General features: G+C 42.0%; 1 protein-coding gene across 1 annotated transcript in view; it reads left to right on the forward strand.

Moving 5' to 3' along the window:
• Positions 1-1,957: 1,957 nt before the first annotated feature.
• LOC110480621 (von Willebrand factor D and EGF domain-containing protein) overlaps positions 1,958-27,134 on the forward strand; it is a 166,571-nt gene continuing 141,394 nt past the window's right edge. Inside the window, 1 exon segment of the mRNA XM_077784840.1 lies at positions 1,958-2,054. Within this exon segment, the coding sequence (XP_077640966.1) occupies positions 1,958-2,054 (97 nt within the window).

Raw genomic sequence — 27,134 nt, forward strand, 5'->3', positions numbered from 1 at the left:
ATTTCCATGAAATGCTCCTCACAGTGATTTGTCTGGAATGTTTACAGACTTGCATAATATTCTCTTACCAGATAATTCACAATACCTTCACTTAAACAAGCAGACACAAGATATTTAAACTTGACAAGTCAAAGAGGAGGAGTGCTGGCAGGTATGGAAAACACTGAACAGGGGGTGGGGATGCAATATTTTCTAAATAAAACAATATGAGTGTAAATATCAGAGTATGGGATGTGATTCAACAGCAAATTCATCTTGTTTTGCATTAAGGAGGCAACATGCATTGTCACACAGTAAACTCTGAGTAAAAGCAGGAGCCACGTGGCAGCAGCAGGACACCTTGAGAGACCAAACTTCAGAAAAAATGTGATAATGCTGATGCCTTTTTGGGGCTACCTAAAACAGAGGCTAGAGAAAATTAAGATAATAAAAAGCAGTTATATTTATTGGAGGGCCTACAGGTACATTCTGGGCAGACAAAGCCCCCTCAGGGGCTACACCAAAAATGGAGCATGTGTCACAGGTTTTATAAGGTCACACTTTTATAAGTTTGGTCCTTCTGCATATTGGGGCTTAATCTTCCAATTACAGCTTCAGGTAATGAAGTCATTTAGCCCCAGTTTGCTCACCCCCACCTCACTTTTGTTTCCATCTCTCAGGGACTGAGACAGAAAAGTGTCCTTGATCCTCAAGCCTAGAGAGGAATTGTTGTGTCTGACCAAAATGTGAAGACAGCAGCTAATACTCTGTATGGAGTTTAGAGCTACACATGAAAGAATTACAGGATTACAAATACATGAAAGATATAAAAGCTAAAATCCTAAGGCATCAGAGCCACTGAGTGATGGAATTCTTTGCTTCTGTGCTCTATTCTGTCACTCTGGAAAGCACCTCTCACTTCTCCGGCCCCTCAATGTGACTGCAGAGATCTGCACTCGGTGCTGGCTGCCTCAAACCCTGAGGAGCAGCACGTTCCCAGCCCAGCTCCTTTGGGATCTCCTTTGAGCACAAATTGTCCTGGAGCTCGGGGGGACAAATCCCACCAGCTGCGGCCGCAGCAGCTGCAGGGACACGTGTGCTGTGTGTGTGCTCTGTGTGTGTACCCTGTGTGTGCTCTCTGTGTGCTCTGCATGCTCTGTGTCTGCTCTGTGTGTGTTCTGTGTGTGCACTCTGCGTGTGCTCTGTGTGTGCACCCTGTGTGTGCTCTCTGTGTGCTCTGCATGCTCTGTGTCTGCTCTGTGTGTGCCCTGTGTATGCTCTGTGTGCCCTGTGTGCCCTCTGTGTGTGTTCTGCGTGCTGTGTGTGCTCTGTGTGCACCCTGTGTGTGCTCTGTGTATGCTCTGTGTGTGTTCAGTGTGTGCCCTGTATGTGCTCCGTGTGTGCGTTCTCTGTGTGCCCTCTGTGTGTGTTCTGTGTTCTCCGTGTGCTCCATGTGCTCTGTGTGTGCTCTGCGTGTGCCCTGTGTGTGTGTGCTCTGTGTGCACTCTGCGTGTGCCCTGTGTGTGTGTGCTCTGTGTGCACTCTGTGTGTGCCCTGTGTGCACTCTCTGTGCTCTGTGTGTGCATTCTGTATGTGCCCTGCGTGCACTCTGTGTGTGCCCTGTGTGCATGCTCTGTGTGCTCCGTGTGTGCCCTGTATGTGCTCTCTGTGTGTGTCCTGTGTGCTCTGTGTGTGCCCTGTGTGTGCTCCACATGTGCTCTCTGTGTGCTACGTGTGTGCTCCACATGTGCTCTCTGTGTGCGTGGCTGGAGCTCTTCCCTCTTGGAAATTCTGGGATTAAAGAAACATTAAGCCCTCTCCAAGAGAGTGCATTGAAAAGAACGACAGAAAGGCGTGGGGAAAAAAAAAAAAATTGAAACAGGCAGGCGGGCTGATGGCTTTTCCTGCAAAGTTTAGGAGTTCAAAAGTGAACTTGTAAGCAAGTGCAGATGCAGGGATAAAAGCTGCCCTGGACAGGATGCAGCAGCCCCTTCCCTCCCAGCAGCAGCTCCAGCTTGCTGCCTACCTCTGCTGGATTCCCTTGCTGGCCATTAGCTCTGAGTCAGCCACATTAGGTAAGGATTTTGTGCTTTTTAATCACTTGATGGTCGTTTGGGGGATGGAGTTCATGTGTATTTGCAGCTGAGATGATCTTGTTTACGTTTACTTTTGAATGTGGGTTAGAGTGACAGAGGGCTATTATTAGAGAGTCTGAAATAGGATGGAAGTAAGGTTAAAATAAACAACTAAAGTAATGAGGAAGGTCACGGTGAAAGCCAAGCACACTTTCAGCACATGATGTATATTGATTACTACAAGATACTCCCTTTCCTTTGCTACACTTTTTTTTTTTAAAACCTGTGAAAATTCTTACTTCCTACTAGAAAAAAAAACAGTCAAGTTATTTAAGGAGTATACATAACATTTTCCCCTAACTGGAATTAATGAAACAAACCATAAAAGAAAAAAAAAAAAGGCTTTAACATAACATTCTATTCCTCTAGGAAAGAATTATATACACCATATATCAGAGGAACATTATAGATTAGTTAATTACACATATAATAATCATACACAGCTCTACAGCCTCTGGCAATAAAAAGTTCTTGAGTAATTTCTCTAGTACTGTACACATTAAATGTAAGTCTTGTTTCACTCTAGCAGAGAGTTTGAAGGGGACATAGATTTCACATATGTGGCTTGTTTATACAGCTTTATTAATTGAACACAAAAATACATTGAGAATCATGTTAGACATTATTCAGCTAGTGAAAACTGAGTTAGTAAAAGAAACTGAGAAAAGCAAAGAGTGTAGTGCTGTGAGTGATTATGGATACAGCTTTGGCAATGAAATGAAAATGTGAATGAAAATGTGTTGTAATATTTTGCAAAATTTAATTCTAGTAGAGTCCCAACTGGTCTTTACAGTGACTGTCAGCCAGCACTCATTAGCTCTATGAAGATAAAACAATTTAGAGCCCTCCTCACTTGAATATGAAAGGGTCACCCAGAAAGTTTTGCAGGACTAAACTCAAAGCAAATGACCTTATTGCCTTTATCTTCAAACAATGCCTTTAATTTCTGAAACCTTTTGAAGGGTTGCCAGTTTTATGGAGAGTAGCAGCAACTTATCTGATGGAACAGGCTTTTCACCAGGGGGAAATAACCTTTTAACTCCTAGTAACTAATAAAAATAACTGCATTTGCCACTGTATTTTTCCTACTGCAGGTAATCTATATCTGCATATTTATTAAACTGGGAACACAAAAGAATTAAGTATTGTGCTGTCTCTTAGGTGATGCAGAAGGATTCATCAGGCTTGTTGTGTGGGGTTTTTTTGCAAAAAATGAACTTGAAGTAAATGAAACCACTCAAAAAAGTTTACATTCTGACAGATTGGATTGTGACATTAGAAAGATATTAGGATATTAACAGAGCCATATGCTGTTTACTTTTGTACTCTAATAAACCTACAAATCCCATAAGAATTTAATGGTGAATAAGAAAGATCTTATTCAAGATACCAAAGAGCACTTTGCAGATGCTTTGTTAAAAAAAGAAGATTATAAAGTAATTTAAAGACCAAGAAAGAACTTCATCATCTTCTGCATTCTTATTTTGGGTAATGAATCTCCCTGTTACTGAGGGAATTCTCAATACTTGGGTTTTTTACATTATTTCCCATGACTGAGAAACACAAAATGTTACCAACAGCACCTGTAGTTGTTCTGTATTACAGGACTAAGCATCAGGGACAAAAGCAACTCAGTGAATCATAGATGTGGGAGGGCTGACACAGCACAGCTTCTCAGACTTCTCTGAACTGAAATTCTGTAAATAAGTCAAGAGAAAAAGGCAATAGATTTTTTTTACAGCGGTATCTTACAGAAAAAAATTTATCTTAAAATAGTTGCTTGTAATATCACCAGCAAAAAAAGAATTTCTCCCCATCCTCTCTGGAGCCTTTTTATAATGTACAGCTGAGAAAGTTTTTAATTTGGATATGGGTTTCCTGCAAAGGTACCCTTGAAGCTCCCAAAATCCACTGGGGCTTCGCTGCAAGGTGTTACATATGTAGTAAACTCAAGTGCAATTAATTGTTTGCAAGTTTACTCCTGTGGGTTTCCCTCAACTCTGAAACACATTAGAAGGAATTTGAGCATATCCAGAGGCGGAGAAAGAGAAGAGAGAGGATGGTGTCGGGGAAGAGGAGGTGCCTACAGCCAGCATGGAAACATGGTGTGTTTCCAGTGACCCAAGTGGTCTAATTTGATTTAAGAAAGTAAATGGAAATAGCCAAAATATGGAAAATAGCCAAAATATGGAAAATAGTCAAAATGGGATTAGGCAAAAACCACTCAGTATATCTTGCAATTATATGAGCCCTGGTCTTGCTTTGCACAGAATGAAGTGAAAATCAGAGTATCTAACTTGCTTTGTGCTCTACCCACAAGCAACCCATGATTCCTCTGAGCTTCTGCTGTAAAAACTGAGTGCCATGGACTGTCCATCCTGGAAACAAACATCTGCTGGAGCTGGGAAGGCATTTCCCCATCAATATTTCAAAAGGAACCAATCAAACTATTCAGGATTTTTCCCACCTGCTTCAATATCTGCCACAGGTGACAAACTCTCCCATCCCTTGGTCAGGCTCAAACATTCCACACAGGGCTCCAGCAGCCTGGAGCCCCAAGGTTTCTTCCACCCTTGGGTTCCCTGAGCAAAGAGGGCTCTGACCACCCCAGGGGATCCCCAGAATCCCTGGAAACAGTTCTCAGGCCACGAGTGGGGTGGGTCAGACCATTCCTGTGCCTCTGGAAATAGCCCTGGGATTCCTCTGGCTCTGTGGCTTTGCTCTGTGGAAAGCACAGCAGACATTTACAAACAAACAATAACCCACTGAATGTTTTCCTTTGGAAGTAGAGCCAAGACTCCTGGCCATGCCAAAGAAATAGTAACAAATCCTAACGGGAGAGGAACAATCTTTAACTTATGTTTCTCTCCCAACACCATTTTTAATCATCAAAAGTTGTTTGCATGCTAATATTTTATTTCCTTCTCATTACATTTGGTCAATATCAAATACCATTATAGCCTCACTGTGTGGAATTATCATGGAGTTCCAGAAGAGTTTGGGTTGGAAGGGACCTTAAAGATCACCAAGTTCCAACTCTTCTGCCATGGGAAGGGTTGCCACACACCAGACCAGGCCATTGGCCTGAATTAAGCCAGTTTGTATTTTTTAAACTAAGATTGAAATCTGAATTTATCTGACTTTGTGCTGGCAAAGGGAAGCAGGGGCTGCACAATAATTTCTGCTTGCTGATAACTTTTGTTCCACTCCTTTTTACCTGAAGATCAAGGGCTGTGCCACTTCAGGAAAAGTTCATTCAAAAGGAAGGCAAAATGGGGCAAATTTTGCAATCTAGGGGTGAGGGAACCTCTGTCACTTTAGTTTTGACTCTCCTGGCGTGTACAGGTGTGCCCCTATTGAATTTTAGAACTGAAATTTTCGGGGAAATAATTTTTTGCTCACACATTTGCTTTTTAATCATCTGATAAAAATTAATTATTGTCTTCAAAGTTCTACAGGGTTAAAGATATATTTGGTGTGAAAGGGCTGCCTTTCAGCTGCATGTCCCAAGGATTTGCCTATTTCCCATTGGCCTGCCAAACGTGTAAGCTGTTTAAACCCCTTAGCAGCTATTTACTACTCTGCACTGTGCTAAAATTGAGAATCAATTTATTAGACACTGCTCATAACAGTTTCGGACATTCATGACCAAAACGTTTCCTTTAATGGTCCAGTTCCTCAAAGTTATTTTGTCTCAGAATGCCAAAGCTGAAGAAGCATTGTGCACATCCAACTTCCCTGGCGATCGATAGGAGCTGAGACAAATCAGTGTTTGCTCCTGACCTGCCAAGACAGATCACTGCAGAGAGGGAGCATCATCCCTCTGCCTTCCTGATGGCACGGGCACCTGGAGTGCCTCAAGGGCATGAGGAAAACCCTCTGCTGAGGCTGAGCTGGGTCCCAGGAGTCACAGCCCAGCCCCATCAGCTCTGGCACACCTCAGGACTGGCACAAAAGCCAAGGCAGTAAATTAGAGGGCAATAAAAACGCTCAGCCCCTCGCCATCCTCCCTGGGAAGTCTGAAATTAAATGGCCACATACAAACTCAAGGGGACACCAAGTATTTCTGGTAGGTTTTAGTCTGCTTAATGTGTTTTAGATGGCCAGTACTTAAAATTCCCCCAAAATTCGCTTTGTTTTCAATGACAATGATCCATTTGCCTTCAAAAATGCTGTAAGTTCTTTATCATACAAATATAGTAGTAGAGCAGAAGGAAAAGTTAATCCGGAATTAGCTTTATTCGAGACAGAATTCCTTTTCCAATTGTTCCTGCTTCTTCCTAGACCACTTCTGTAGCCTATTAAAATAATATGAGCTTTGGAAATGGCTCTTTCCTCCAGATACTTTTCCTCCCCTCTTTTTTTGTGCCATAGGCTTGCTGCCTCAAAAGGCTGGGAACATTGTGGAAGTGCCATTTTTTTGCTGGGATAAATCCTCAGGGTAGTCAGATTACTGATTTTGTCTAAAAATTTGTTCCCCTGGAAGATTTGTACTGACTTTTTTGCTACTTACTAGCTGGGTGAAGTGTCTTGTCACCTAACAGATGGAAGTCTGGTGTTGGATATTGCAGAAATGGATATTTTCTTTAATGTGGTTTGCAGCACATTGCTTGTTTAATGATTTTGAAGTTTTTTCCCAAGTAGTATATTTTACCTTCAGTTATGACCTTTATTAATGTCACTGTGGCAGCTACATTATGTGTTTTGCCTCAGGTAGAGATTATTCAGGGTGAAATCTGAAAATGTGTGGATTAGATTGAAGAATATTTTTATCTGCCTTTGAAACGGCAATAAAGCCACGTGTTAGTGCAGGCAATTGTTTGTACAGCTTTTCTGGGAAGAGTTTTCTACGTTAAGCTCTTAGGAGATTTACTTAATGAGAGTATGTACTCATTTGCTTCTTTCTGACACATCTTATTTTGATTATTCTGACGCCTATTGCTTTGATTGCTGTGTTCACACTGCATGGCATCCATGGGGAGCCACGAGGGAATATTGTACATATTGAAAGGGAAAAAAAAATTGATTGCCTAATATAGCTGAGTGATTGTAGTAGTCTGTTCTGCTCCTTTTGCTGGCTTTATATTAATTTATCGATTGAGAACAAGTTTGCTTATTCCCCTATTTTATTTTTTTTTCTACAAAGCAGCTTCCAAAGGCTGGATAGCAAATTATCTGCCTACCACAATAATGTAATGCATCTCCTGTGGTAGCTGAAGTGTTTTACAACTCAACTGTCCCTTGGCTGCTTTGTGTGCTGTTTCAGTAAATGCCCCCTCCTGCAGTCTTTGCTAATTCAGTAGCCACTGCACTTCCCCCAAACTGGAGGCTGCCCCAACTTTTCCTCTTCCTCACTCTAATAAGAAGAGGCAAAATACCCCCCAGCCTTACTTTCTCTCCATTTTTTTAAATGGCTGATCAATTTATGTTCAATTTATCTCAGAAGGCAAAAGTCTGTGGAACAAAAACAAATCTAGAAGATGATTCAAAGACAAGAGGGTTCTCAGAAGTTCCTGAATAGGTCTCTAATGAATTTAATGGTAAATATGAAAAATTACTTGGGATCTAAACAAGACAGTTCCTTTACAGAAAGGAGCCTGTCTTATGTCAACACTTTCTTCCTTCTCATCTCCATTTGAGATGGTAATTTGCTGGTGTTTGACCATCATACAAACTTTTCATGGAGTTTTATCTCACTGATTTCCTGCAGGTCTGTATGAAGAGCAAAGGAAGGTAAAATTCAGTCAATGGCTTATTTAACACCTAAGCTAATGTCTTAATAACTTAATAAGTAAACATTTCTTTAGAATTAGCATTATTAGACTGTGCTGCTGATTTGGTCCAGGTACCAGATCACAAAGATGATTCAGAGATTGCTTTAATCTTCTTTGAACCTTTCCCCCAGTTATTTACTTTACAATCAACCATGGCCTTGTATAAAACTCCTTGTCTGTGACTCAGCCTCCCTCAACAGAACAGCACAGATGCTTTGATTCACTCAGGCTACCTTATATTCAGCTCTGTTCTTAATGGACTAGAGGAAAAAAAAAAAAATTCACAAAGACATTTGGTCTGTTTTTCTATTAGATGTTAAGATTAAAGCTGGCAACAAAGACATAAACAGGATGAAATCTAATTAAATTGTTGGTTTTCTTTTGCAAGAAATAGAAGGAAAATGAAGAGAAGGCTATTTCCTACCCCACAGTACATGCAGCTCCCTCTTCAAATGCTAAAATACATGGACATTTGATTTTCTGAGCATGTATAAAGCAGAATAAAGGTCAAAGAAATCTATCCTTTTCCCTTAGCTAGCCCAGAACCATCCCAGAAGTTTTTGCATCCAACAGAGTCCTGTGAGTGCCAGACCCCCACATCCCATAACCTTCTTGAAACATTTGGGCTCTTTTCTCCCATATTACTCTTTAAAAGTCTCACTCACAACTGTTAAATATACAAACCCTCCATTTTCAGATAATGTTCAGTCTTTTGCCGGGTTTGGTTTTCTCAATTGATCAAGGAACAGAAATGCTGGAGCACCTCGCAGCATTCCCAGTGTGCAGCAAAGATGCTCTTGGCTCCCCTCCTGTCCCTGGGTGTGGGCTCAGGGGCAGGACGTGCTGTGCCCTCACCTGTGGGCTCAGCACCTGCCCACACAGGACTCCTCTGTGCCCCTCAGAGGCAGGAAGCTTTGGCAGCCCCTTGGGGAGCACGTGGAAGTTCGTGCTTGGATGTGGGAGGATGAGGTTTGGCTTAACCCCCGTCCCTGGTGCGTGCTGCACTGGGCTCACAGCACTGATGTGCTCAGGACAGCTGGATGGGCTGCAGGCAATCCCAGCACAAGCCAGGCATCTCCCAGAGGAATTTCACAACTCCTTTCTCCTCCTGGCATGACTGCTGCCTTACAGTACAAACAGCTCTGACACAAATCATAAATCTACGTACTGCCTGCCCCAGTCCCTCGCTGCTTCTCTGCCTTTCCCCAATAACTGATATCTTAATCAGGAAAATCCCCCACAGTTATTCCTGCTGCTTCCCAACGTCTGTTAGCCACGAAGATTTCTTGTTCTGTTTGCTATTACCTCTCCTCTGCATGGCTGTGGAGACACATCCTCCCATTAATACACCTCTGACAATGTTATTCATCTGCTGTTCCCAAACCACTTCTGCTCTAGTAGATCTGAGCTTGCAGCTTTCCTCCTGAGAATACCAGGCAGCCCCTGCAGGGTGTGAGGGGACATGGAGAGCTGTCCTTGCTCAGCCCCACACTGCTCCCAAGGCACAGAAAGCTCACAAGGGAAAAACTGTGTTGGAATGTCAGAATCTGAGGTATTGATGATTCTGAGATTGTAGAAAGTCTCTGTCTTTCTGCCCCACTGCCAAAGAAGAAGCCATAATTGGTCTGTGCTGGTTTCCAGGTTGTTTATTCTGTTTATCTCTCACATGTTCTGCTGCCCTGCCCAGCTCTGTCCTGCAGGGCAGCGTGTGGGGCTCTGCCCTCAGTGGGATGTGACAAACATTAAATACCAGAAACTCCCTGGGCTGGATTGACAATAACGTGCCAATATCTGTCACCTACGTTGGACAGTGTGTCCCCAGCCTGAGCCAACAGAAAAATGCCAACACCACAGTGAAACATGGAGGGCATGAAGAAGGAGAAAAAGGACAAGGCACACCCAATTTCCTCCATCTTGTCCTCTTTGAACCCCTAATATAGAATCCTAAAATTTTACTTTTGCACCCGTGCCACACTTAATTATTACCTATATCAAACACTCAGAGCTGGTAATTCATGCTGTAAGATTGAAAACTCTTTTCCATGGACAGAGATCACAGACAGTGTCTCTGGGGGCTCTGTCCAGGGGGGTTCCTGACCCCTGCCAGCGTCCCAGACCTCACATGGCAGCCAGAGGGAAGCCCTGGACTCCCACAGTGGAAGAAAGCAGGAGCTTCTTCACCACTCAGAAAAGCTGGAGGCAGAGAACTTAAATACCTGATTAGCTGGAAAACAATCAGCTCTGGAAACAAAAAAATCTGGGGTTTGTGGTTAGCATCAGGTTTTATTTTTTAGGACCCTAAGCAGACAACTTTCAATGGGGCTAAACTGAGTATGAAACAAAAACACAGCTGTCCTGAAAAAGGTGGCACAGGAGGCCACGTGGGGACCTGAGCACAGGAAACATCCCTCTGCCACCAGAGTTATACCTGCAATTCTCACAGCAATTAGTGCTGCAGCAATGCTGCAAGAAAAATGATGGCCACAAAAAATAAACCTCACAAATCCACCCATTAAGGCGAGGGGGTTGCCTCTGAATTCTATCACTGCTGTTCATGATTATCTGCATAACAGCCCACAGGTTATATGACTGCCCAAAGAGATCCTACTTCAGCATGAGCAACCACTGCTGGTCCACACAGAAAGGTTTTCTTTTGTTCAATTACTTTCACAACTGCAAACATTTAAAAATTTTAATACTTTTCCACTGAGACACAACCAGGAGAAGCCCAAAGTGTTAACTGATAGGCTGATATTTTGTTGATCACTACTGACAGGAAAGATGTTGTGTTTTAGGATCCAGGAACTGAATCAATCTCTTCTGTCACAGACAGGTGCCCTCAGAACTGCTCCATCGATTATGCCAGAGAGAATATCTTATCTGAGCTGCTTCATTTTCTATTAGTAATTAAATACACCTTGAAATGAGGGCTTTGGTGTCAGTCTCCCATGTGTTCAGTAAAGGTAGAAATAGTTGTGATGGACAGCAGCTTCAATCATTCTATGGCACAATGTATATATGCTATTTATAAAAAATAATTATAAAGCAGTTCTGGCATAGATGAGTAGATGGACTAATCATCAATTGATCAATACACATTATTTTGGTCAAAACCTTATGCCCAAGTGCATGAGCGTTAAAATTCTTCCTTTCCTAACACAAAACCTTCACCAACACTGAAATTTGCATTCAAAATTCTATAAAAACTTTCATTAACGGCATGTAAAATAAACAACACTTAAAATTCCTGACCAGCTGTAACCAGAGCATACTTTTTTTTTTTTTAAGAATGAACAAGCTGAATAAAAGGGGCAATAAATTTCAATTTTAGTAATGATACTTGTTTGTGAGTCCCCAGCAATGCAGAAAGGAGTGATTTATGTTCATTTGTGCTTGGGAAGCAATGTTTTAACCAATTTTCAACTTCTTTTTCTAATCAGAGGTTATTTTATGCCAAAAGAAAGTCATGGACTGTCCTGCATCCCCTATTGTTTTACACTTAAGAGAAAGCATAAGGCAACTAGATATTTTGCATAGAGAAAAAGGGATAAAAAGAACCTAATTTCTACTTTACAAAGAGCATAATTTTGCTTAAGGCACAGGACTCCTTAATTTGGGAGGTTCTGGAAGGGTCCTGGAGCTGGGGCAGCTGGTGCCCAGTGGCACAGAGCAGGCAGGGATATATTGGAGCAATTCCTGTGTGAAGGGCTGGGGGCTCTTGGCTTATTGTGACATGAACTGAAATCTGACATCTTAAGAGCCCTCATAACTTATATAACATTTCAGCCTATAAGATATTCTTGGGAACACCCATTTTCTAATATCAGAGGCTCTGAGCAAGGGACTGGAAATATATTCCCTGCATCCAGAGTGGGCAGCTGTGGATTACAGAGGCTGCTCTTGATCTTGCTCTTTATTCATTTCCAATAACTTCTCCAAGGCCACGAGCTTATTCCTGCTCTTTAAAGCCACCTTCATTTCCTAAAGTGTTGCCTAGCACTAAAGTGCTCTGTTAAGCTGCTGCCATGTTTTTCCATTCTGGTAGAAATTATTGTTCTATATAGTTTGATTTTAAGAGTGCCTTCTGGCATCCATTTGGGGAAAAGGCACTACATAAAAGCAAAATCAATACAAGGGACAGTTATAGTTCCTGAGCTTTTTCATTAGCTGTAAAATATATACATTTGAGGAGGGAGGAGGAAAGAATGTCATTTCTACCCAAACTGAAGGAGGACAAGACAAAGCGTGGGAGATCTTGCATAAATGTTCACTGATGGCAGCACAGACTGTGCACAGGCAGATCTCTGTTCTCAGCACACCCAAACACCCCTACAAACACTGGCCTCTCCTGTGACAATGCAGAAATAGATGTATTTTAAAAAGAGATTGATCCCTTGGCTTGTTTTAATGTTTGTTAAAGCCAAACCGATCATTGGCTGAATATTCACATGTAATCTTTGCCTTTGTTCAGCACTAAGAATTTGGCTTGGCATCATTTTATTGTTATTTTCTCCATTCTTTCTCAAATCCCCACTGAACTCCATCATCTTTGCTCTTTTCTCCCAAAATATCCTGAAATAATCATCTTTCCACCTGAGCAGACTGTCCTTGGATGAAGTCCTCATCACCTCACATGATAAATTTTCTAAGATTTGCAAGCAGAGAGCTGGAACAAATTCTGAAAAGCTGTAATCTGTATTTCTACAATTTTGAACTTAAAGAAATTGCAGTAATTTTTTATCAGAATCAAATCATTGCTGCTTTGTTAAAGCCCAGCTGAAAAAATAAAATTCAGACTGCTAAATTAGCCAATATTCTGACACAGGTTACCAAACCAGAAAGGCAAACATCTTATTTTAGCTTGGAGTAAAATTTGAAATCGCAGTGTCCATTCAGTATCAACATGCAATTATGGGAGGGAGGAATTGCAAGCAAGTCTCTTTTTTTCCCCTCTTTTTTTTTTAATACAGGCCTTCTATAATGGCATTTTCATTAGCAGGAAATACCTCTTGTCTGTAGAAAAATAAATTTGTCTTGCTTTTTGAAGACTAAATTACCTTCTTGAAAAGATTAGCTGAAAAACACTGTATAAATTCATAGGCATTCCAGGTTAAATACAAAGTTTCCCTTCTTTCTGGTGACCCCTAGTGATGCATTTTGTGACAGAGTTCAAGAGTAAACCCAGCATGTTATTTATTTCTGAAAGATAAGGCATCTGGAAGATTTTATCTGTGCGATTTTGCCACTAGCCCATAATTCAGGGAACTGGAAAATAAAGGCCCAGCAAACTTATCAGAGTGTGAGTGTTGATTTGAAACCCAAGTGGAGCTGTGGAGGAACGTGAGCTGGCAGTGACAGACAGCAGAGCAGCATCTGCAGGACAGCCACTGCCCAAAATCAGTCTCTTGGCTTTAAGGTACCACTTTCATGACGTGCTTGTCATCAAGAATTTTTACACAGCTCTCCCCATATTTGCCTCATAATCTCAGTGTTGTTATTTAAAGAAACTGATTTGGCTCCTCTAAGGGCTGTCAGTGAGGTAAGGGAGTGAAGCAAACAAGAACTGGGCAGCAAAATGGGAGAAAAAACAGCCATTGAGTAGAATTTCCCTTTCATTTTCACAGATATCTGACATAGAGATCAAAACTTGTTTCAAACCCATTTCATGAAGGATGAAATGGATCACCAGATCCCTTTCACCTCCATCCAAGGATGGAGGATCACCAGAAGGATACCTCTCTCCCCATTTGCCTCCATGACTGCCAGGCAGAGCTTGCTGAGCAGTGAATCCAGCAGGACAGAGCTCTTTGCTGCATTCCAGGGAAGGGATGGGTGGGAGACCACGAGCCTCCAGCCAGCCCTGCCCTGCTCCTGCAGTCTCACACCATGGCCCATACACACAGAATTCACAGAATCACTGGGCTGGAAGAGACCTTCAAGATCATCGAGTCCAACCCAGCCCCAACACCTCAACTCAACCCTGGCACCCAGAGCCACATCCAGAATTTGTTAGACACACCAGGGATGGGGACTCCACCACCTCCCTGAGGAGGCCATTCCAGTGCTTGGTCAAGAGACATCTGTGTGCCCAAGTCACTCTGTTAAGCCAAGGGCTGTGAGAGGAGCTTTAGCAGAAGGTTTTGGTGCTGTTGTGCCTCCTGGCCCTGCCCAGGGACTCTGCTTCCTTCCTGGCCTGAACCTGCCTCAACCCATCTGCTGTTCTCCAGCTCCTGCTCAGTCTTCTCCTTGGAAATTTTGTCTCTCCCAGCACCCTTGTTCTGGGAAAAGGGTAGGAAAGCATTTCTTGTTTCATCTCCAATCACAGAATCACTGGGTTGGAAGAGACCTCCAAGACCATTGAGTCCAACCCAGCCCCAACACCTCAACTCAACCCTGGCACCCAGAGCCACATCCAGCCTTTGTTAGACACACCAGGGATGGGGACTCCACCAGGCAGCCATTCCAGAACTTTATCACCCTTTCTGTAAAAAACTTAATCATAGCAACGAGGTAGAACTTTACATTTTTAGCAGTTCTTTTGCATGTCTTTGTACCTTGCTCAAACAATTGAGTCTTGGTTTGATATCACATAAAAACAAAAAAAATATGTGTCTGATTTTAAACTCGTGTTATTTAACATGCAATATCACATGAAATTCAAGGCTGATGGTCCTGTCCAGCTCCATTGATTTTCACTAGGAACAGAACAGCCATACAGTGAACAGAGTTTGGCTCATTTTTTCATTGTAACAGCTGTCCTCAAACTCATTTTCATTAAAAAAACATTGAGATCAGCCTTACATGTCACAGATTCCCCTTTGCATAGTTTTGCATTTCTTTCTCCTGAATCAACCTATTGAAAAAATAACATTCATCATCATGATATTTGTATTACTAATGCAAAGGAAGGCAAGAAAATTCCCCTTCTGTTTTTATAGCAGAAAATTTATTGCAGGTTGCCAGAATCTGGAGTGATTAAGTCATATTAAAGACACTTCTGTCTTCTGAAATTTTATATTTGGTTAAAGAACACGTTTTGATTTTGTATGTGACAATATTTCTTCACTGTAATACAAATATTTCTATCCTTCCCCAGTGGGTCACAATGAAGTCAATAAAATATGCACAGAAGAAATGCAAGCAGCATTTGGCTCAATATAAAGATTGATAATGTAACCACCTAAAAAAAGTACTTTTTATCATCATAAGTCTCTGCTGGTTTTTTTATAGTTTTCAGTGAGAAAAACAATCCATCATACTTGAACTTCTTACACACTCCTGGAGACAATATTTAGTACAAGTCAATTTTTAATTATGATATTTTTATAAACCCCACAATTTATTTCCTGACTTTGAAAACACTTTAAACAGCAAGTCATGGATATAAATTACGCAAATCTCAAGGGACCCCAAATTCATTAATCTGACTGGATTTCACAGCAAAGCAGAACACAGTACAATTGCCTGGCTCTCCCTCTGACACCCCAGAGCAGCAAAGATGGGAACAGCAGTGAGGCACAGTGGGAAATCACCACTTTGCTTTATTACAGCAGTGTGATTTTTAACCTTTTGAATAAAGTGCCCATTGTGCCCAGAATACCTGTTGCACTTTCACTTTTAGGGCTAAAGGAAAATGGGTCTTTTAACTTTTAAAGGAGTATACAAAGGTTCTTGTTCCCAGTACTGCAGAAAGAGCAGTGAACCCCTGCTCCAAAACACTGAGCTTTACAGTCAGCCTGTCCATGAGCCTGTCCCATCCCTACAGACACCCACAGCCAGTCCTGTTGGCAGAAGGAAATCTGCCCAGGAGGGCTCAGAGCTCAGCCTTGTGCTGCTTCCCCCCAACTTTCTGCTTTGAAAGGAAACCAAAAATGTCTCTAGTACCAAACCCTTTCCCCATGACCTTTTATTGCTAAAGCCCAGAGGCTGCAGAGCTGCTGGAATGGTCGTTCCCCCAACCTGTGTGAAGCGCAAACTCTTTTCTCCTTCCCATCTCCCTTTCTGCTCTTTCCCAGGGTCTCCCCAGCCCGTGAGCTCCAGACCCAGCACCTGCTCCTCTCACTTAAGCCAACTTGTCTGTGCCTCCTTTAGAATCTCTTTTTTTGTTGTTGTTCTTTCCAGCTGTTCCCTGTTTTGGTGGCCACCCCAGTCCTCTCCAGCTGCTGTGTCTTCAGGCACAGCTGTGCTGGCTCCATCCCCATCCCTTCCTTTGTGTGCAGGGACATGGCCTGCATCCTTCTGGAGCTGCTGCTCTTACAGCAGCATCCAGCTATGGCAAGGACAAGAGCACAGCTCAGGGATGAATGAGGATCATTTTTGCTCAGGCACAGGAGGGAGAATCACAGGATTTAGCCTGTGTTCTTTAATAAAAGGAGAATTTTGCACGACTCTGTTTTTTTTCCTTTTCAAAGTAGGATGGGGTTATTGTCTGGGTCTCAGGCTGCATGAACTAACATCACCCAAGGTCCTGCAGACCAAAGAGAAGAGGAACCACTGGAAAGCAAAGCATCCTGGCTGTTAATCCTTTCCAGCTTCTCTTGCTCTCAGTGCCTTTTCTTTCACTTTCTGAAAGCCTGTGCAGAAGACCAGCAGGTGAGAGGAATCAACTGCAGCATCCATGTCTGTTTGCTAAAATGTAGTTGGAGAGTAAAGCATGATGCCTTTAAAAAAAAAAATTATCCAATGGCTTTTTTACCTTTCCTAGGGAACAATTCCCACACACTCCATTCTTTTTTTTCAGCACTTGAAACAGTTTCTCTTCCTATTTACAGTGTAAGATATACAGTCTGTTCTTCAGTTCATATTTTCTGAACTTCAGATGCTCTTCTCCATATTCAAATATCTCACAGGCAAATGCATATCCTTATTTATACTTCTTATATTAACCCAGTTACATGGTGACTATAAAATTCCATAATAAGAAATAAGAGCTCTCATTGCACATTCACAAAACCCTCCAAAGAACAGAGGAAGAACAGGCCATAAGCCTCATAAATCCAACTTAATTTATTCATAGGAAGAGTGTAAAAATCGGATATTTTTATATTCCAGGATATTTATGATAAGATGGTGAATATATAAACCTCCCCACAACAATAATTCAATAATTGATGATAAAATAACAAAATAGATAACAGGTTTCAAAATTCTTGTGTCAGAAGAGTGAAATATTGTAAACAATAACACAGTTTGTAAGCATTCAATCAAATCTGCAGTGGGTGAGGGCAAGAATGTGTTTTTAAAACTTTCAGAGCTCTCTGATCCCCTGATCAAGAATCTTCCAGCTTCATTGCTTCAGCGTCTGCAGTCATTTTCAATTTATTAAATATACCCAAGTAACCAGTCAGCGTGGCTGGGGGGATCTCTGGCTTTTTGCCTGCACACAGTGGATTTGTTCTGGTCACACCCATGTTCTGGGGAGAGAGAAAAGAGGATTTGGCCAATGCCACCACAGAGAGCTCCCTCGGTGACAGGACCGAAGTCCCTCCTGGAAAAACCATGCCATGGCTCTTGCTCAGTTCAACTCCCTTGCTATAGAGACAAGGGGCACATCCATCTTGGAAAAAAAGATATTTTGCTCAAATCTTTACCTCTCAAAATAAAGAAATTCTCTATTTTCCATCTCAAATATGTTGACAGATGTTCTTAAAGCAGATGTTTTCACCACATTCTCCCTTACCCCAAGTTCCCCTCCCTGCTATGCTCATATCAGCAACACAAAATGCATCCTCGTTTTCCCTTTTGCTAGGCTAAGCAAATTAATTTCAACCTATACTTTAAAAGCAAGCTCTTCATTCTCCTGATTATCCTAATAGCCTTTCCCACTGCTTGTGCAAATCAGAACAAGCAGGCAGGGATCCAAATGAGCTCTGTACAGTGGCACTAATTTAACTGTTGCTCTACTATATTTCCAGCACTGAAAGCAGCTTTCTCACATTGCAGTGGAAACAGTCACCTTGTGATCAGATAGGATATCCTTTTTCCACTGACCCAGTTCTATTGTTAATTCTCAGGCTTGCTAATGTACTGCTCTGCCCTGGGAGTGTTCAAGGCTGATTTGTATGTGAACAGGACTTAAAAAGGTTTTTGGAGATGATTCTGGGTAACTGTGTATAAGACATGTGCCTGCTCAATTCAATGGTATTTGCTAGAGGAAGGAAGAAAATGAATGTGCAGCAACAAAGGAAATTCTGTGACTCAGCTAGAAAGGCAAAAAGCAGGAATCCAGTAAATATCAGTCTTTAGGATAATAGCTTTCACTGTTCAGCTATTCACAGGTTCCTTATCTACAGCCTCTGTGGCACTCATTGAGGAGAGAGAATTCAACCCAGGGAGCCTCACAGGAGAGGAGGATGCACACTCTGGGCCCACTTCTCAACCACTCAACAATTATGAGTGCTTTTTCTTGATCATTTAGATTAGAAATCAAGCAAACAGGACTTTCCTACTGGGGAGCAAGGTTCTGATTTACAGTATTTCTGCCCATAGAACCTGTTTCTCCCGTTTAAGATTGTTCAAGTGTATGTCAAGGTCGGTTCTGTCAGGGGCCAACAATGCAAAATTTGTGCTTGCGTGATTTTGTGTGATTATGGAATCCTCTTGCTGCTCTCAGAAACTGCAGCACAAGCAATCATTCCTGCTTTGTTCTTCCCCATTTAAATGCCTGTGAAACACTCCACGAAATGCAAATGAAGATCCTCCTACTCCTTGCCTGACAGCAGCTTACAAAACTGATGGAGAATCTCTTCACAGCTCTGCTTTGTTCTATTTCCCACCCCCTCCCAGGCATCCAGGTGAGTCTATCTTTCTCTAGGAAAGATAACAACTCCTGCCTGCCTTGTTAAAATTCAGCTTAGGGAGCAACACCCAGCACCATCAAAGCCCCTGCAGTTTGCCTGCCTCCACCTCATGCCATGCACATGTCCAGGAGGGACCTATCCCACCCTTCTTTCGATAGTCAAAGAGGGGTTTTGTGACAGCAGGAGGAGCTTGAAGCAGCAGAACAACAATCCCATAGCCTGGGATTGTTGTAGACCACCACAGTCCCTTGTCCCTTGCTGTGTATAGAAAGTCAGACAAAAATATAGACATGTTGAAATAAACCACCTCTTTCTAGAGTGAATTAAATAATAATTTTATCCAAGAACTGAAGGAGAAAATTACTTATTGCTGTCTGGTGTCTGCAGAGAGCCACAGTTTCATTTTAATGATGCTCTGGCACTCACACTTCAGTCCTCAGCAAGAACTCACAATTAACATCAAAAGGGTCCTACTTATGCACTAGTTTCTGTATTTGACTTGAAGAGGCAGATGCATAAAAGTAAATAAATGTGAACTGTTAAACCATGGGATTTAATACGATTTTGGAAATAGGAGATGGAAGTCTTAATTGCAGACAGAAAGATTTTGAGATCGCTTCCATCCAACACTAATGGCTGTGGTTTCCCAAATCAAATCCTGGAATTTACAGCCAGGCTCAGCACCCACTCTGCTTAGATCCTTTTCTACAAGCAGTAATGACCACTAATGAAACAGCCAAAAGCCCAGGTGGCTCTCCTGCAAATGTACATTTCAGAGCCCCGAGACCTGATCCTGCAGCTGCCAGCTTCACCCTGGGAAAACCATTAGCAGCTGGCTTCACGTCTAGGAAAAGAAAATGAAATATGTTGCATTTTCACAGCCATCAATCAGCAGATGCAGTGCCAGGAAAGCTTCATAATGATGTAGATATCACCAACTGACTTTGCAAAAAATGAAAAAAAAGTATTTTTCGGGGGAAAAAAATGCCATAAAAACCCCAAGAACAGATATCTTAGTGCACACTTGTATGTGGTGTGATCCCTTCCCTGCTTAGGAAGGAGAGGAGGGAGGTCAGGAGGCACCTGCCCAGCCAGAGGGACAGTGCAGGGCTGCTCCCCAAGGATGGACCTCACTGGAGCCATGGCAGGGGGCTCAGCCCCAGCCCCACATGATTAAATGAGTGCTGAGCTTTCTGTTATTCTGTGGAGAAGAGAGTTCCGAGTTTTTTTCTCAAAATGAAAAGAAATGGAATTTTAGATTTGCACAATTATGAAAGTAAGCCCAGAAGTAAATTAAAAAAAAAAAAAAAAATCAGTGAATAAAACATCACTTTTGGCATTTGAGTTTTCTTTTTCTTAATGTTCTGCAAGATGGCTGAAAATTATCAGCAGCATCACTGCTCCTAAGTGTTGTATTTCCAAATGGTTTTTTATGCTTTTACCCCTTTTTATTATCTTTACTGTTTTCCTGAGAGAGACACCGAAATGCCTGGCATGACTCATGCTGTGAGCAATCCCTCTGTGAGAACTGAATGAAAACAGGCTGATAACAAGGGTGATTTCATTAAAAAGAGCTCAGCCCGGTGACTGGTTACACGGGATGTTATTGAAATTATGCATGCAGAACTCCAGCTCTGTCATATTGGCTTAGCTCATGTTTTCCGTGGCACAGGAGAAAGTACCTTTGTCAGTTCAGTGGAGAAAGGTTGGAGATGATTGAGGTAAAACAGCAGGAGGAGACCAATATGATTAAGTCACACGGCCAACTGCCCATGTATAACACAATAATGGAGGGGAAAGTAGAGGGCAAACTAAAATTAAGTCAAAAGGACACAGGAGACAAGAGGCTACACATACAGGACATGGAGAGGATGTACAGTGAGCTGATCTGTACAGCAGGCAGAGTGCAGAATTTCCATGCCCTGTATTCAGATATTTCCTGTTAATATTGATGGGAACGCTCTACTAACTAATGCTGTAATGGACAGTCTGTTTAGTGAATGTGCATGGAGAGAGGCATGTTTAATTAATTTTACAGTCATGGGCAGAAAGGTCAGATGACAGCCTGTGAGGAAAATCCCCAACAGCCAGATTGGACAAGAGAATAAAAAAAAAAAAAATTTGAGAGGAAAGCAAGGTCAGCTCTGGACTCACTCTGATGCTTGTTCACACCTCTTCAGCAGAAAATAAGGTCTTAATTTTGCTGCAGATCACCAGGTAAGACCAGCCTTATTGCAGGAAATATTGGTCACTTCAGAGACAGCACAGTGCACTTTAATTGTTCCCTCTGGGTAGAGCAGTGTAGATGCAAGTCACAAAACAGATGCTCACATGAGACACGGGGCAAGCAGGGTGCCAGCACTGGAGAGAGCAGCACTGCCTGGCACAATCAGACACCCACCACAGCAGTGGAAATGGCTACAAATCCACGTGTTCACTGAGAATATATTTATTATTCTCTCCTTTTCCAGGGGAGAAGCATGGAACAATAAGAGATGAAGGTACAATCCCAGGCAAGAGGGAAAGACCCAGTTCCTCCCAAGGCAAGGAAGCACTCAGTGCCCTGAAGAAGCTGACAGGGCACTCTTATTGTGAGCACATGGCTTTAATGAATGAGTTACTCAAAGTAGCAAAACCCATCTTGGAAATACCCTTTATTTCTAGACAGGCTTTTTTCTTCTTTATTGTACTAACTGGGTACCTAATTTGCAGTCGTTAATTTACTTTCATAGCCTTTGTAGGGTGAAGGCAAAATAATATCAGTGTTAAAGGCAAAGGAAAGTAGTGCAGATCCATTAACAGGGGAAAAGAGCAGGTAATATAAAGGGAACATAAATGCATTCAAAATCTTTTTTTGCTTCGTTTTTCTCAGAGACATTTCAATTACAATCAGATATTTAGCAGTTCATTTCAAGACCTTAATAAGAACACAAGGCTCAGAAAAAAAGAGCTAAAAATGGATATACCACCACGAGTAGAAACCAAATCATTAGAAACAAAAGTTGCCTTCAAAAATGAACACAGAACTTCTGACATCCAAAGGGCAAAAATAGAGGCAAAAATTCAGTGCTTAACAAGAAAAAGTGAAAAAAGGATGGCTTGAGATGCTGCAAACCAGCCAGACTGCCTTCCATGCAGGTTCCTAATGATTTGCAACTTGCAGAGCTATTAGGAAAAATTAAGAATGGAATTTGTTACTGAGCACAGTGCTTATAAAACACAGCAACTCATTAGACCTGTGCACATGGATTTGAGAGGCCACAGCTGGATTACTGTGACTAATTTTGATCCTCCTACTGAAAATAAAGCTGGACAAATTGAAGGCAGTTCAGAAAGCAAGCTACAAGGGTAACAAGGAACCTGAAAGGAAAGTAAAAAGGAAATAGGCTTACCTCAGAGAAGAGAGCACTGGCAGTGGGTGTGATTATGCTTCTTCCATGTGAAGCAGAGAGGCACCAGCTGGCCATTCCTCATGGCCACAGATGGTGGAGAAAAAGGGAGAGCAGCCTGAGCAGGGCTGGAATAGGGTTGGCCATGATTTAAGTGGTGAGACACCTTTTCTGGGAGATCATTGTCCACAAAACTCCCTTCACCTGGAGCTAGAAGGGGGCAAGCAAAGCCCACAGGTGCATGGCTTAGCAACCTTCAACCCTGCCTCAGAAAACAGGGAAATATGGGAAAAGCTGGTGTGGATTATTAAGAGCCAACTGCACCATGTGAGCCAACTCTCTTTTCTTACAGCATTGCTGGTCTAGTAAGAGGCAAGTGTGAGGTGTGGCATATCCTGCCTTCACCAACATCTCCAGGACAAGAAGTTAATTGTTTTTATTGATTTGTAAATTGTAAATTGTTAATTCCCTGTAGAGACAGGGAAATGGGGCTGAGTGTGTCCCATCTGCTGATGTCCTGAACCCAGAGCTGGGCACAGTGATGCTCTTCCCTTTCATGATAAGACAGAGACTTTTTGCCACTCTTTCACAGTGAAATGAAACAAATTCAGTTGAAATGTTTAGTAAAAACACATAGGAAGAGAGGGAGAACGAGAAAGATGCTTTTTTCCTCCCCTGTCCCCACATCCACAACCCCCTAGTAGCTATCAGCCCAGTAGATAGTGACATTAATTTGAGAAGTTTTTGCTCAGGCAGACCCAGAGAAGAGCCCAAAGCCCCCATTTTGTGTTTTCTCATGTGCTTTGATTATGCCAAAGTGCAGAGCTTTCTCCCTTTCCCTTTTGCCTTCCAGCAATTCTTTACTAAAAATCACACAACAAGAACTTCAATGGAGAAACACACTCTGTGAAAATCTCAGCTGTGGCGAGTCAACATTTTCCAATAGAAAAAAAAAAATATATATATATATATTTTCATCAGAAATCTCACAGCCTGCTCCAACACCAAGATTTCAGAGGCAGCTGAGCTTTGAGTGCCTCGTATTTCTGCATATCAGGGTCGTCAGTCAGGCAGCAGAAAACAAGGAGCACAGGAGTAATGATCACCTCTGACATGGCTGGAGTGACTTATCCAGCATGACACGGGCCCCCGTGGCAGCCCTATCCATCACCTCCTCGGGCCAGCATTCCTGGAGTCATTTCTTTCCTCCAAAACATCAATACTAGCTAACATTTTTTAAACACTGTCATCCATTCCAGTCAATCTTATTCTTCATAATTTCAGTCTCTTTCTGTTGGGAAATTGGAGTGTATTTCACAGTGTGAAGTGTCAGGAGAACAACTGCGTCAAGGAACAACATCCTTTCCCTTGCCACTTATATTTGTTTGCTCTAGCAAAATGTACACAGTCACCCCAGCAAGAGATTAACTGTTCTGATGCACCACCACAGCCTGGGCATCTCACAGACATACTAAAAACCTCAACATCCAAAACCTGTGCATGAGCAGAAATCAGATTTTTAGGTAGTTGGATCTTGCTACTCAGCCTTCTGCTGCTTTTTTTTCTTCCTTCATAACATGGGATCATTTGGATAAAATCTTAATGGTGAAGCTGCTGCTTGGCTAGGTTCTCCATGCCATTGCCTTAGCCTATTTATATGCAATAATCTCCCCAAGAGCTTATATTTTCACTTTTATCAGCCAAAAAGCATGCTGGAATTTACATGTAGTATCTCACTCTATTTTCTTGCTACTGAATCCAAATACTCAGGGGCAAGTTGTTAGCAAGGAGAGAGTAAAACAAGCACAGAAAATTCATGCCAAGCCCTGAACAGACAAGGGTGTGAAGAAGCCCCCCTTGCAGAGCAGCAGGGGACTCCTTGGAGTCCTCTCCTCAGAGGGACCTGCAGATATTCCCCCAAGGCAGCACTGAGTAAATGGATTTGCAACGTGTTTTTGGGTTCCTGGGTGCTGTTCAGGGAGATAAATGTTTCACCAAAACAACCCAAAATAACCCAAAGCAAGGCTCTCTGCTAAGAGCACACACCCAGCAATTAAACATCCCTAAAATTCACAGGGGTTCTCCGGTGTGTGACAATCCCAGGGGGGTGGTGCTGGATGCAGGGACATTAAATGACCTTTCCCAGCCCTTTCCTGCCTTGTTTGCTTTGACCTTCCATTGCAGTGCCCAGGTGTCCTGTGGTTCCTTGCTGCTGGCCTGGAGCTCAGGACAGCAGGGACAGGAATTCTGTCCCCAGAGCATCCCTCTCCTTCTCCTTCTAGCAAGGTTTTGCCTTGTGGACAGGGATTTCCCCCCCTCAGTGAAAGAGGTGCAAACTCAGCTGTGGTGTTAATTTTACTTGGGCCAGAAGAAGTGATTAATTGGTCTGTTTATTCTTTTTAATCTTGACATTGTTTGTTAACAGGTCCAACTTCTGCTTGATCTGGCAGAAAAATATCAACTCTTATTTTAGTTACTATAAATATATAATAACTATATAATATAGTTATAGCTTTTTAAAAGGGTGAAAGTATCTTCTGCATATTTCATGTGCACACACATACGATGACATGTCAGTTCTTTACATCCCACTCTCAGGAAAAGGAGATTTAGCTTAATGACTATTTGCAGAGGCTTTTGCAAAGAGCTGGGCTGTCATTTCTCATGTAATACCAGCCAAAATAACCTGCTGTTTTAAGAAATCATGGAAAGGACTTTGGTGATGTGAAAATACTGCAAATGATTATTGCAAATAAGATTTAATCTGTATAAAAATCTTTGTCATTCTTGGCATGTACCCACAAAGTCTATCTCGTAAGAAAAGGTTTGCCTTGAAAGAGGAAAGGTAATTTGTCCTGCCTTAGAAGAGGATTTTAAATGATGGGACAGATTCCAAGAATAGGTCTGAGAAGAAAATATGGAGACTGCAATCCTATGATCAGAGTGATAATGTTTTTGGTCCCTGATTAAAGAGAAAAATTCCACTTTGATGTGCTCTGTGCAGTCAGGACTCATGATGAATAAGCAACAAATACCAAGAAGTGAGCTTGAGAGAAGCACAGAAACTAACTGGTTCTTGTGGCCACTGGAGCAGAGCTGCCCTGCCCTACCCCTGGCAGTGAGACCCCAGTGGCAGACTGGCAGGCTGGCTGCCAACACCAACAAATTTTCATTGGGACCATGAAGAACTGCAACCCAAAAGGTCCAAAATGGTAGCAAGGACAGCTGTCTCTCAGGATGGATGAAGACTGTCATGCTGTTGAAGAAATATGTAAAATTCTTGCAGGAGTTATCCAGGGGAGGTATTCATTTAGTTGCTTGTGCTGTATGGGAGATAAATTAGAATTAGGCATCCTCGTTTGAGGTGATTTGCATTTTGGACCTGGCTGTCCCACAGCCAGAATTAGCTAAAAAAATTTAAAAAAAAAAAAAAATCTTATCCTACAAAGCAGTTGATGTGAACGAAGGAAATGGAGAAAAGGAAAGCAAAAACACAGGGATGATGCTCCTTGGAGCAAACCAAACACTTTGAGCACTCTTGGGAGAGTGTTTTGGGTTAACAGGGGGTTCAAATGGCACCAGTGAACACTTTTCCCCACGTCAGTAAGAACCACAATTTCATTTGGAATCAGACAAGCTATTTAGCCTAGAGAAAAAGAGCTATATTTTTATGAAAGTTTAATTTTTTTTTTCCTTTTAATGTCTTTGCAAACAAAATGCCTCAATGCCTCCTGCTTCCAGGATGTTTAATTTTAGGCTGAAGAGGAGTTTTTTTTGAATTTCAATATTATCAAACATTCTTTGTTATTTTAAAGATTTTATTTCTCTGGGAAAATTGAAAGATTTTATTTTAGATTTTAAAACGTAATTTTTCCTTAACAGACCAGTGAATTGCAAATCATCTGCACACTAAATCTTCTGTATGCTGGCAACATCTGTTCACCAGTTGCATTTTTTCAAAATTTACAGCAGCACGCCACGATAGCCATGTCTTTCTGTCCCTCCTACATGCAATCTTTTTGCTTTGCTCTGGGAGCTGTCTGTGCTTATATTATTGCAGCAGAAAAATGTAGAACATTAGCATCTGTTAATCCTTTTATACCTCAGGCCTTCACATGTTTGTCCAACTCTGCTTTTCATTGTGCCTTCATGTCTCTGGAATAGCCTCAAAATTCCAGATACAGCAAAATAATCCACGAGTGTATCCTGGCCCTGTGGAGCTGCTGGAGGGCTATTTTAGAATTAAGATAATTCAGTGGTTTGAGTGTGTTTGCTGGATCCCTAGGAGCAAACTTTTACCCCACTTTGCAGGGATTTAGCCATTCAGATGTTATTAATATCAAGCCATTCTGCTGAATCTACATGTTCTGTAAGGGAATAACCTAGATTTGAGTGTCTTGCTTTGCACCAGACATTTATTTCAGCATATAATAGAAAGGATGAAATGGAACTTGACTTCAGCCCACAGTGTTACTGTGGCATGGCAGAGGAGGAATGAGAGGCTAAGGGATATCTACCAGAGATCTTCACAGTAAATTTGGACCCTGGATTTCCTTCCACACCACATTTTAAAGCCTTTGTGGGTTAAAAATAGAATCCTAGAGTAGCCTGAATTGGAAGGGACCCACAAGGGTCATGGAGGGAGAGCTGAGAGATCATCACAGTGAGCTGCAGTCTGTGGCAAAAGCTTGCTGAAGTGGCCTGGGGTGAGAGTGAGAGTCCTGCAAGGAGGCAGCAGGGCATTTTGATATTAGACCTGTAGGTTTTCTTCAATAAAATATGCATTTTATAAACAGAATTGAATATGCATCAGCAAAAAGAAAAATTCAAAGAAAAGAAAAATTCAAAGAAGGGAAACGGCATCGGAAACTGGCAAAGTTAGAGTGTTCTTATTTATATTGAATAGTTAACAAAATTACAGGAAAGAGATTGGTTTCAGTGGGAGGGGATCTGCCATGAAACAGCCAAATGCTCAGGGCATTGCCCCAGCATGTGGCAGTCATGAAGCCAGGGAAAATCAGCCAACTCCAAACCTGCCCATGAAGCTCAAACCCAGAA

This window comes from Lonchura striata, chromosome 8 (assembly GCF_046129695.1).
Source record: "Lonchura striata isolate bLonStr1 chromosome 8, bLonStr1.mat, whole genome shotgun sequence".
Taxonomy (NCBI): Eukaryota; Metazoa; Chordata; class Aves; order Passeriformes; family Estrildidae; genus Lonchura; species Lonchura striata.